Here is a 12,908-nt window from a genome sequence, read left to right on the forward strand (position 1 = left end):
TGGAAACTATCATCAATTTGTCGCCTTGAAAGACAGTGATGAAACACAGACGCACCATTGTAAATCCTGAATCTTCACATTCAGCAATTGTCATTACTGTCTCGTCTGCTTCTTTTCACGGAGTAAACTAATCATTACCGTGGTTCTGTCCTAATTGCTTCCTGATTTTCATGACGGCTTAGCGCCATTAAGAGGGGGAAGAGGTCAGAGATATGAATAAGAATTTGTCAAAACTACAATTATCAGAAAAGTGACAGTCGAAGGGACTAGCCATCTCGTAGAGAAATCATATTCCAGTTTGTTACGTTTACCAATTTAACTGTGTGACTTGCGTTAATGTCTTATAAAACAGGTTGAAATTTGTGACCTATTTGTATACTACATCTATTACCTTCACTGTCCTAAAATAGCTAAAATAACATTTAGAAAAAATAGAAGTAGGAACAAAATGGAGTTTGAAATGCAACGTCCTCGAAATTATTTTATTTCTTGTCAGAAGTTTTCATATCACACAAAACCGCCATGCAAAATGCCATGATACTGATAAAAGTGTACACTTTACATATCGCATGTAGAGCTAAATGATTTGTCGCTATTTACACATTCACAATCGGGGAATTCTCCAGCGAAGCAATCATCTAATTTCTGTGCTAATTTAATTTGGCTTCGGTTCGCGTACTTCGCTTCTCCGTGCACTGTACAATCGTTACAACAATGTAGAAGTACCGTGAAATGTACCCATTTATGTCGCCAGAGAGGTGTTTTACAATCCCGTATTCGTCACAATCTAAAGGGTACGTACTCTCTCTTGTCTTTTTGATAGTCTTCCGAACCATTTGGTATTCAATATTCGGAACGTCGTCAGAACTATCACTTACTCCAGTCTCATGATCAAATTATCCTACCGTTCTTGGTACGTGTACTTTTATCTACAACAAATAACATTCCCTCTGTACAAATTTACAGATGTGTTAATATCAATCTGGACAATTAAAACAGCCGACAGTGAGAGTGTGATTGAACAATGGTCATATTTACAAGTGAAACGAAGTTCTGTCCTTCCTGTGCATGTGGATATTATTGACAATATTGTCCGTGGTTTCCTGCCTTTCGGCAACAAAGCCGCGTTGCGGTTGTTCATACGTGTCCGATGTGATGATATAAGTGATGCCCGTTCAGCGCGTGTGAGTTGAGCATGTACGGTAGGGTAGCCGCACCTGTAGTGATGGGGTAATGAAGGTGAGAGGCGTAGAAAGGGTTATGGTGTGGGTACCCGGCGGGAAGACTGAGGGGGAGGGTGGGGGAGGAGCAGGTCAGGGTGGGGCTGTTCACGTCCATGCCGGGGTTCTGTTTCTTCCACTTGGTTCTCCTGTTCTGGAACCAGATCTTGACCTGAGTCTCGGTCAGGCTGAGAGACAGCGCCAGGTTCAGCCTCTCGCAGACGGACAGGTAGCGGGTTTGTTTGAACTTGTTCTCCAGCGCCACCAGCTGTTCGTACGTGAAGGCTGTGCGCGCCCGCCGCGGCTTGCCCGACCGCCCGGGGTCCCCCGCTCCGCGTTTCCGTTTGCCGTTTTTCGTGACCGAATTATTGGCAGAACACTTGTCAGCATCGACTTCACCTTCCTTGCTCTTCTGCTCTCCATCTTCAGTCGTCTCTTCGTGCTTTTCATCATCACCCGCCGGCTCATCTGCATAGAGGAAAACCGTTTAGTCTATCACGTATATGAAATATTATTCAAGTAGTTATATATAGTTAGTAAGAAAATGTGTTCGTTGATGAATTATTCGAAGACAAACAAAGAAGTGGATCCGAAAAATGTTTTTGCAAAATGTAGGTTTTCACAATATCGTTGGTAAGACATAAAACGCACAGACGCAATGGTGGCATAAGTAAAGCAGAACCTTTTACATAACACCTTTGCAGAAAACCTAGTCTCTGAACTGAAACGGATTCTTTGCTTTTACAAGCAAAATACTTCAGAATTGTTCCTGTACACCACATAACAAAACCTATTCTATATCCATCATACTTTTCTTGATACGAAACAAAAATACAAAGAATCATATTGATATTCTCTATCGTCGAACAAAGAAGGGCCTCTTCTTCGATCGGGTTCGGTAGCCAGCATCTTTGTAATGTGAGATACTTCATCTGGATGTCCAGGACGACCGCCTTTGTTTATATGTTGCGGACCTCTTCCATTCCACTATATCATGTTTGAGATGTTTAGTGTTACAATGTTCGAATAGGAATGAATGTACTGTGATTAAATTACGTGATGTAGGATTCGTTTGTAGAAATTAGCAGTTGGCAAATGACACCGTGAAAAGGCGAAATGGCATGGACATAAACAAACAGTAATTGCGCCGTGCTTTTAGATATGAATGTCTGAGATAAATGAATGGGGGAAGGGGACAATTCTCAATATTTTTCTTATCATATCTGTTCAACTTACAAATTCACATGTAAACAAATAGACGGGCGTTTGACATATGGTCACAACTGCCCACATCTGTATGCGTGTTGGCAACAACATACAGTATATGTGTGAAATAGTGCTTGGAAAGCGTTCATCTGAATATTCACTTCATTCAATTACACCATGTAAGTATCCTTTGATATATGCCATACTTACAACAGTGTGAACAAATCACATCATTATCAAATTACAATTTCATCTGGGCCCTTCATCATGCCATCGGCGGCAAGTACCTCAACAGTCCTGGTGTTATTGTCGATAAAGAGCTGACAAATTCTTATCAAATCAAACAAAGGGGCTTGATTAGAATGTGGTGTTACAAAGAAATGCCTGCTGTCGAATTATGTGCCTATTTGTCCGTTAAGTATGTTAGTAGAATAAAAATGATAGAATCCAGCCAATTGCCCATGGCCGGCAGATACCTTACGTTACACTACGTTATCTTACCAAAACGCTCACTGTACAGTGCAAATTATAATTCACCTGCATGAAAACAAGGAACCTGCATCCAAAACAAGGAATCCTTGTACCGACAACCGTGATTATGATTCATGCAGTACAGTCATATGAACCTGGTTCTGCTGTTGATAATTCTGGCTAAAACAACATGACGTGTGATAACTACCCGCCTGTTCTAGCCAGGGGGCTCACTACATGCCGCGATGCAATATGTGTAAACTCAAAACCAAAATAGTTTCCCTCGTCTCCTTTTTCATCTCATAATTTCTGCGGAAATAGAGCGTTATTATAGGGTGGCTCTCGGGCGGGTGGATTGTCACAATAGCCGCCATATGTGTGTTGGATCGCGGGACGGCACAGTGCGGGAAGGGGCGATGCGAGAGCCTGTACTCGGGGCACATACGGACCACGGTGGGGCATATTTGTTCAAGTCTGCTGGACAATTATTCGAAAATCCTCCCTTCTGTTAGTCGAAGCCCGAAAATCAGACGGATAAAACACAAGATCTTCATAAAAGGTATATATATACAGCCGAAGGATTTCATATCGTAGAGCGATATTTCCAAAAGGCATAAATCTGTGTGTTCCTTTATCAGTATATGATGTGTGGATTTTTAGGAGAGCGCCAACGTTTGGTATCTCAGTGAGAGTTTTTTCCTCTGTTAAATCAAGTATGAGAATATCCTACCCTTCAGAAGAAAGCCAAATAAGACGTTATTGCTTTCCTAGTTGATGTGAACGTTATGTGTGCCGAACATGCAGGCAGCGTTTCTAAACCACCGCCCTCTTCCTGGAACGTTTATTTCCACCGCAAAAGTATGTACCAAGTGAATCTTTGTATAATGCTCCCAGTAACTGACAAAGCGAGGCGTTGCTGACATAAATTTTGAACATCTTAGTTGTTTTTGCAATGAAAAACACGTTTGTTTATTAAATCATAGTTGATCCTCTTAAGCGCACATCCCTGATTTCGCAATATCCCCTCCACGTGCCGTCTTTGTTGACTGGCTCTATTATATTCATCTTTATTCAGAACCGACCATTGTTCGCCCTTGTTTCTATAAAATCGTTAATAATTCAAACAGCAGTCTGCTGTAAGTAGCTATTGTGTCCCCACATTCACAAAGGCTCGTGTTATTCCAAGGAAGTCCCATAAATTCAGAATTTCCCTTTTAGTTTGAGTCAGACATCAGCTTTAAAAACAAATTCATATCATACTCTGAGGATTCGGAGTACTCTTAAGATTCAGAGTTATTTTGTGGAAAATACACTTAAATCTTAGGCCACATCATTGTGACAAATATTATGGTTGTTTGTTTACCGCCGTTGGGATCTAAAGAATATGAGCGTTTCTCTGCCCACATATGCTGAGAGGCTGCCACTACTGTGTTCAATTAGACTTCCCGGCGGGTCCCAGCGCCAATCCAAAATTGTTTGTCACCATATCTCACCTCCTCAAACATGTGGTTCTACCGAGAAGATGTAACTGCAAGTACTGTATAACACAAACCCCGTATCTTCTCAACATCCGTTTTTACCAAGCGTGGTTTGTTTTGGAGAACAATAGATGGTCCTGTGAGAACACGGGAAATTGAGCGGCTGTACCTTTTTGTCCTATCTGCTATTATTTTCCGATTAACGTGATGTGGCCAGATGGAGCAACGAAAGTTTGCATACGAAAAGATCCCCTTGAACATCAGCTGGATCTTTTGTTTTGAATTCCTTTTGAGAATTCTCTTTTGGAAGGATACAAATTTTGTTCAAGCTTTCACAAAATCAACTTTAGTTCAGAAAAACGGTGGTTCTGCAAGACTTTTTCCTCACGGTGTTGACAGACGGCATCTGAACACATATTTTACAAAACTTACCGATTTCTCCTTTACTGTCTCCATCCTTGTAGTCAATGACTACCTCCCCTGACTCTTCGTCCTCTTCTTCATCCTCATCTTCCTCTCTCTCCGGTGTGTCAATCCACGGGTGCCAGATCACGGGTTTCTTGGTACCCTCTCCCGATGGAGCCCCGCCCGGGGAATCGTTCGTTCCGCTGCCACTATTGCTCGTGTGCTTCGGATTTATACAATTCTGCGTAGATATGGTTGGTTTGGGTGTCGTATTCTGATAGTCAGCGTCGGTCTTGCCCGTATCAGTATCTGCTATGGGACTAGATGGGTCCTTTTGTGAAGTTGACTCTTTGACATCGTCGAGGTTCGAGTCCTTGGGTACCGAATCGTCGCAGACGTCGTCCTCGGCGTCCGCATCATGGTCTCCCGTAGATGGTGACTTGGCGTCCCGCTTGCCGTTCTCGATGAGAGAGGCTATGGAGAAGTTGCTGCCCTGTTGCATGCTGGTTGTGAGGAGGGAGCTGTGCTCACGTCCGGACCTCGGGGTGCTCTCCGACTGTTTGTACTGCTGTGGGCGCACAGCTGGGAGCTCATCGGCCTGTGTGCATTTCTAATATGGTCCGGTCAACCGACGTGTACATACGGACAGCATTTGGAACGCACGGTGTCAATTGGACATCGGTGGGCTTCCCCGCTCTAATTGGCGGACACATTAATTGATTGGTTTGCCAGGTTAAGCGGGGAAGTTGAGATTAGCGATTAGCACATCAGATTCTCCCTTTTGTAAGAAGGACCGGCGAGAGCCCCTTGTAATTGGCTTCTTGAATTCCGCACGCGGCGTTGCCAAGGAAACCGCAGAGGAACTCTCGCCCAGACTACCAACCAGACTTCGTGTCCGATGTATTCAAATCTGGCGTTGTACCCGGCCCTGGGTATCTGTGGAGAACGTATACGCTGCAAAATGTGTTCATCAAAATATGATTCTAATGAAACTGTCCAATACCTAATAACAATATTACTTTTTTACACACGTTTGTCAATGACAATTCATGAGTGGTCCGTTTTGCGAGACGTAAAAAGTAAAAGTAGGTAACTTAAGATTTTCGTTTGGATTTTTTATGGGTTTTCCGAGTGACACGCAGACAGACAGACATACACAGACAGAGACAGAGAGAGAGGGAGGGAGGGAGAGAGGGGAGAGAGGGAGGGGGGCAGTGACCGAGAAGGAGAGGAATAAGCCCACAACGGGGTCCTTCTGGGCGGAAATCCAGATCAACTCGGCCTGATACACCGCCAGATAGCGTACAGAATTAATAAATTGGATTCTTAAACCTAATCCCCCTTTTAATAAAACAGCTCGGCGATCGGGGTCTTATCTGACGGGCTATCGCGGTTTGACTGTGCCAGATACTATTGCCCGATATGCCCGACGCTGTTCAAAGAAACAGGGAAAAAGTCCATTTTGTTTGAAATGACAAAATTTGGACGAAGTCAGCGGAATAGGGTCGACCTGGCTTCCCCATTACCGATGGACTGTTGTGATACAGGCACAGCCAGGGGACGGTATGGCACGGGTACAGAGGCAAGCGTCATTATATTTCTATTAAAGTGCATGGTCAGTTTTTGATGCCTATAATGGCGTTCGGTAATGGACAACATGTTTATTACTGGACACAACTGGGCGCTGTCGGAGTGACCGGGTCAGTTCCGTCAGGATCGATAGGCCAAGCTAGGATAGGGGATGAGTCGGTGGTTTGTCGGCACTTCTTCATTATCTAATTATCTGTTAATTGTTTTAGAATATGTTGGTTAATTGGCAAGTGCTAGGCCCATTTTGTAGTCGAACGGAGGTTGTAACGTTAATAATTTTCTGTGTATTGTGCGCCAGGTACTCCCGTGTGTTTCAACTACTAGTACGTAGCAACAGCACGAAAAACAAAGACTGTAACAAAACTTTGAATTTGTAGAAGATTAAGATTTAAAGAAATTCTTCTACAACTGTTTTTCGTTCAGAAATACCTTTTAACTTTTCACAGATCTATGAGATGACATGTGGGCATTCAGCCTATATAACTAGCCTGGGTGCCATCCTATTTCTACCGGGGCTCCTACACTCGCTACCCTAAATAAAATATTTTTTCAGGGTAGTGAGTGTAGGAGCCCCGGTAGAAATAGGATAGCGAGTGTAGGGGCCCCGGTAGAAATAGGATGGCACCCAGGCTATATATAACCTCCTTGGTGTAACTTTGTGAAAGTCGTAGTTTTCTACGCAACCGGTGTGTGTTTTTCTACACAACAAAAACATTGCTATTCGAAGATAACCAATTCTCTAGGGCATTTGAAAACAAAAACACCCTGATAGTTTTCATGTACACGTTTGAACAGTTCTAACATGTCTGAAATGATGCATCAGTTCAGGGATCAGGGAGGATCACGGGAAGGGGAGTGAAAAGTCGAAGCTGTTTTGTTTATATCATTAGCTCATGTTTTCTTATCGTTCAAACTGCTAATGTCAACGCAAATCATTCCTTCTTCGTTACGGTCCATGTGGACGTTCTGTCCATTTCCACATCATTCATAATGGGATCCTTCTTGCTGTACCCATTATCGGGGAGAAGTCAATTAAAACATCGTGACCTCCCAGTGAACACGATCTGCACTAATGGAGTCCTTCAAAAGTGACCCAAAAGTTCACCGCAAATTTAAGAACCGAACGGTGCGTAGAACGTAACCTCTATTACAAGGTTGCGCCGACAAAAATACAAAAGAAAAATGTCGGAAACAAGTATAAACGACAGCGCATCCCTTTGCTTATTCTTCTATATGTTTATTTGTTTTCCTGTTTATAGAAGGTAGTGTGGAAATTTTAATTGAGTGTTGCAATTAAGTGGTTTTATTATTTCCCGTAAAAAAGGACAAACACCAGTACTTGGAGATATCACGATGATTAGACCACCTTCACCGATCGTTTCAGTTTGTTGTTGAACATAACCAGGAGAAAATTTTCTAAACTCTTCAGTTCAGTATGCTATCACTAAGGAGGTTATATAGACCTCCTTGCTATCACGTACATTAGTAATTGATATAAAAAACAACAACAAATAAACACCAGCGCTGAGAAATGATTCCACAGTGTATCTGCCCACATATCATGACGTGAAACATCATGATGATGAGTTGTCTTCACCTCGCCGTGTCGTGTCCCGCTTGTCTGTTTCACAGTCACCACGGGCCATCAAACATGATGGAGATGAGATGCGTACCCAACGCGGCGGCGAATGTCACACTTCATTGATATTCACTCGTAATAAGCTGCCGACGAATGCCACGCTCAATATTCATGCGTGATGAGACGTTGCGGAATGTCATGCTTCGTTTTCATCAACCTAGATTGCAGCGATTCGTCCAATAGACATTCCGGAGACAATATCTTCCTGCGACATACAGTCTTCAGTAATGATTTTAATGATTTACTGACATGGTCCTATACTACACATTTGAATTTTGACAACATAACATTCTAATTGGCACTTATCTATTGAAATTGTTCGTGTGTATTGAAACAGGTGGAATATAAGGCTGCTGGAATTGCTGTCAAAATGGCGATAATGACTCTAATTAGAGCTTAAACTATGCGGAATGACTGTAACATGCACGTTCTGAATGATCAACGCAAATGACTGAGCTAAGCGCCAGACCTGTTTGCTAATGATGCCATTCTTACTTGTTGCTTTTGTTCATTTTCTGCTTCTAAGTGAAGTATTGGATGTGAAGATGATAGGCAAACATTTGAATAAGGAAGATGCTGACAGGGGGCCGACAGCACCATACATGTATAAGTATCACTCAATGGCCTTTAATTTGTTTCAATTTAAGCTGCCCAGCCCCTTAGCTGATAGCCGAGTGATAGACACTCAAACACACGGTGATATTGCCAAGGGGAATCTCCTGCTTGTTAAACTTTGTCCAAGAAGCTAAACAAAAACACAATTAAATGACTTGTTCTTGAATCGTTATTTTGAACCGATCGCCACAAGCTTACACCAAAGCAAAGTTTGCGTCAGACATCTGGAGAGTTGATCAGGCGGTGTGTAATGGGTTGAGTGATGGGAGTCATTTCTTCAGCTGTCCGCGAGGTGCTTACCGGTGCTGATGTGGAAATGGACAGACTGTGCCAGATACTGTCATCGCGGTTTGACAGTATCTGGCACAGTCAAACCGCGATGGTGCCATCCTATTTCTACCGGGGCTCCTACACTCGCTACCCTAAATAAAATATTTTTTCAGGGTAGTGAGTGTAGGAGCCCCGGTAGAAATAGGATAGCGAGTGTAGGGGCCCCGGTAGAAATAGGATGGCACCCAGGCTATATATAACCTCCTTGGTGTAACTTTGTGAAAGTCGTAGTTTTCTACGCAACCGGTGTGTGTTTTTCTACACAACAAAAACATTGCTATTCGAAGATAACCAATTCTCTAGGGCATTTGAAAACAAAAACACCCTGATAGTTTTCATGTACACGTTTGAACAGTTCTAACATGTCTGAAATGATGCATCAGTTCAGGGATCAGGGAGGATCACGGGAAGGGGAGTGAAAAGTCGAAGCTGTTTTGTTTATATCATTAGCTCATGTTTTCTTATCGTTCAAACTGCTAATGTCAACGCAAATCATTCCTTCTTCGTTACGGTCCATGTGGACGTTCTGTCCATTTCCACATCATTCATAATGGGATCCTTCTTGCTGTACCCATTATCGGGGAGAAGTCAATTAAAACATCGTGACCTCCCAGTGAACACGATCTGCACTAATGGAGTCCTTCAAAAGTGACCCAAAAGTTCACCGCAAATTTAAGAACCGAACGGTGCGTAGAACGTAACCTCTATTACAAGGTTGCGCCGACAAAAATACAAAAGAAAAATGTCGGAAACAAGTATAAACGACAGCGCATCCCTTTGCTTATTCTTCTATATGTTTATTTGTTTTCCTGTTTATAGAAGGTAGTGTGGAAATTTTAATTGAGTGTTGCAATTAAGTGGTTTTATTATTTCCCGTAAAAAAGGACAAACACCAGTACTTGGAGATATCACGATGATTAGACCACCTTCACCGATCGTTTCAGTTTGTTGTTGAACATAACCAGGAGAAAATTTTCTAAACTCTTCAGTTCAGTATGCTATCACTAAGGAGGTTATATAGACCTCCTTGCTATCACGTACATTAGTAATTGATATAAAAAACAACAACAAATAAACACCAGCGCTGAGAAATGATTCCACAGTGTATCTGCCCACATATCATGACGTGAAGCATCATGATGATGAGTTGTCTCCACCTCGCCGTGTCGTGTCCCGCTTGTCTGTTTCACAGTCACCACGGGCCATCAAACATGATGGAGATGAGATGCGTACCCAACGCGGCGGCGAATGTCACACTTCATTGATATTCACTCGTAATAAGCTGCCGACGAATGCCACGCTCAATATTCATGCGTGATGAGACGTTGCGGAATGTCATGCTTCGTTTTCATCAACCTAGATTGCAGCGATTCGTCCAATAGACATTCCGGAGACAATATCTTCCTGCGACATACAGTCTTCAGTAATGATTTTAATGATTTACTGACATGGTCCTATACTACACATTTGAATTTTGACAACATAACATTCTAATTGGCACTTATCTATTGAAATTGTTCGTGTGTATTGAAACAGGTGGAATATAAGGCTGCTGGAATTGCTGTCAAAATGGCGATAATGACTCTAATTAGAGCTTAAACTATGCGGAATGACTGTAACATGCACGTTCTGAATGATCAACGCAAATGACTGAGCTAAGCGCCAGACCTGTTTGCTAATGATGCCATTCTTACTTGTTGCTTTTGTTCATTTTCTGCTTCTAAGTGAAGTATTGGATGTGAAGATGATAGGCAAACATTTGAATAAGGAAGATGCTGACAGGGGGCCGACAGCACCATACATGTATAAGTATCACTCAATGGCCTTTAATTTGTTTCAATTTAAGCTGCCCAGCCCCTTAGCTGATAGCCGAGTGATAGACACTCAAACACACGGTGATATTGCCAAGGGGAATCTCCTGCTTGTTAAACTTTGTCCAAGAAGCTAAACAAAAACACAATTAAATGACTTGTTCTTGAATCGTTATTTTGAACCGATCGCCACAAGCTTACACCAAAGCAAAGTTTGCGTCAGACATCTGGAGAGTTGATCAGGCGGTGTGTAATGGGTTGAGTGATGGGAGTCATTTCTTCAGCTGTCCGCGAGGTGCTTACCGGTGCTGATGGGCGCGTGATGAGGCCCTGAGTAAAGATAGGTGCGGCTCACCGGCGACTGGACTCGGATTAAAACAAGGCGCTGGGAGACTCTCTGGACATTACCGTATATTTAGGCCAGGGATCCCGCGTGCCAGGCATAGTTCCTGGGCAAAGAAAACGTCATTCATCATCTTGCGGGGCCGAAACGTCCTGCCTGGCATTTGGTAAGCGTACCTCACAAGTCGAACTTTATGATGGATTTGACTTTTATATCTCCTTTCATCCATTTTACAGCAACGTAGGCTTCTCAACAAAATTTAAAAAACTGCTTGTAAATTACTTATCTATGTATAAACATTAGATTAGGTAAATTATTCCATGTTCACTGTCTGTTAATGCGCGTTATTATTTTTTTCACTTGCAATTAATCTTCTGGCACGAATTTGCATTTAAGATTAAAAATCAAATATATGTAACGTGTATTATCTTCGCTTCTTTCTCTTACAGCATACCTATAAAATTGATATGCTTTCTTCCAACTTACTTTCCATGACTATCCGATATGATTAATGTTCCTTGCTATGGGCCCTGTCACACTTGTGCGTATATTCAAGTGCGCGTGAGTTCCGCAGTAAAATTTTTTTTGTTTAAATAGATTTTGCGGGGAGGAAGTTGTTTTCTACTTTGACCCACCGTTGAGCAGTCTAGTTATCAAACCAAAGAAATCACTTCATCGGACGCTAAACCAAAAACATGTTAATACGCAACTAATGCGGGCTTGTATATACGCACAAGTGTGACAGGGACTTATCATCATGACAGTACGTATGGATGCATTGAACGTTTTGTTGTGACTTACAAATTTCACCTTCGAGTAGGTTGCTCCTGACTGTGGTATGCGTATGAACCGCAATGACATTGTTAACTGTGTAGTGCTTTGTGTGTATTACAACTTCAGACCTACTCTGATTATTTTTTTATAGATGCTGATAATTCTTTAAGGAAAAGATATACCAAGTTCAGTGAGTAAAAATTGCCACGTGAGAGACTGTTAACTGGATGATATTCCAGGAGACAAATAAAGATGTAGCAGCATAACGTGGCCCGGAAGTAACCAAATGTTTGTATCAAGATCTATCAAGAGTATGTCCGACCAGTCATGTTAGATGTTAATGTTAGTGGGGTAAGGAGAACTTGAAGATAGGCTCAATGCCGCGATGTTCTGTGACGGAAGACGTTTGAACACGCAGCAGATCAAGTGTACTCACCTGTCTAAATCAGTGTGGATTTCTTTTCACGATTTCCTTACGTAACCTTTAATGTCCCCTCAGCCTACCCATTGTGCCCCATGTTCTTTTTGGTTCGTCCCTTCGACGCTACTGGAACTTGGAAGGAGAATTTGACATCTTGATCCACTTGTCCATATTACTTCCTGGTGGCTATACGATCTGCCCGGCCATAATTCTGATGAATCGCCGGTAAATGATGTGAATTTTGACACCTCGGCAGCCTGTAGAGATCCCATCTGTGTGGGATTGTCGGGCTTATCTAGTAATGCACCTCGGCAGGGCTGGTCTGAAAGAACCTTTGTCGTCTTAAGACTGCCAAAGACTGAGGGATACGTTGATGGAAAACATTGTTATAATCCATTTACGAGGAATGCCCAAAACATTTGTTCCACGTGCCGAGGTGATGAAGGACGAGTTGTACCCGGTAGCTGTTCACCAATGACGCTTTTTGGCGGTACGATTCGACACATTTCCAATTCTAATTGATATGATCTATGAAATACAGCTATCTTAATTGAGTCATAGCATCATTCGGGCAAAATCTTTTCTGATACTGTTTCGACACAAAA

General features: G+C 42.4%; 1 protein-coding gene across 1 annotated transcript; it reads right to left on the minus strand.

Annotated features, from left to right (window-relative positions):
- Positions 1 to 468: 468 nt before the first annotated feature.
- LOC136430356 (homeobox protein slou-like) lies at positions 469 to 5,505 on the minus strand. Its single transcript, XM_066420890.1, has 2 exons — positions 4,808 to 5,505; positions 469 to 1,688 (listed from the first exon to the last, which is right to left on the minus strand). Exons 1-2 carry the CDS (start codon positions 5,280 to 5,282, stop codon positions 1,138 to 1,140), a joined length of 1,026 nt encoding a protein of 341 aa, XP_066276987.1. The 5' UTR covers positions 5,283 to 5,505; the 3' UTR covers positions 469 to 1,137.
- Positions 5,506 to 12,908: the final 7,403 nt, after the last annotated feature.

The sequence above is a fragment of the Branchiostoma lanceolatum genome, chromosome 3 (assembly GCF_035083965.1).
Source record: "Branchiostoma lanceolatum isolate klBraLanc5 chromosome 3, klBraLanc5.hap2, whole genome shotgun sequence".
Classification (NCBI taxonomy): Eukaryota; Metazoa; Chordata; class Leptocardii; order Amphioxiformes; family Branchiostomatidae; genus Branchiostoma; species Branchiostoma lanceolatum.

What these genes read in the sequence shown, in the direction of transcription:
- LOC136430356 (XM_066420890.1), bottom strand. Translation starts at nt 5,282, where the DNA reads ATGCAACAGGGCAGCAACTTCTCCATAGCCTCTCTCATCGAGAACGGC. An exon ending in AGACAGTAAAGGAGAAATCG is followed by an intron (nt 1,689 to 4,807) that starts GTAAGTTTTGTA and finishes TCCTCTATGCAG; the next exon opens with ATGAGCCGGCGGGTGATGAT.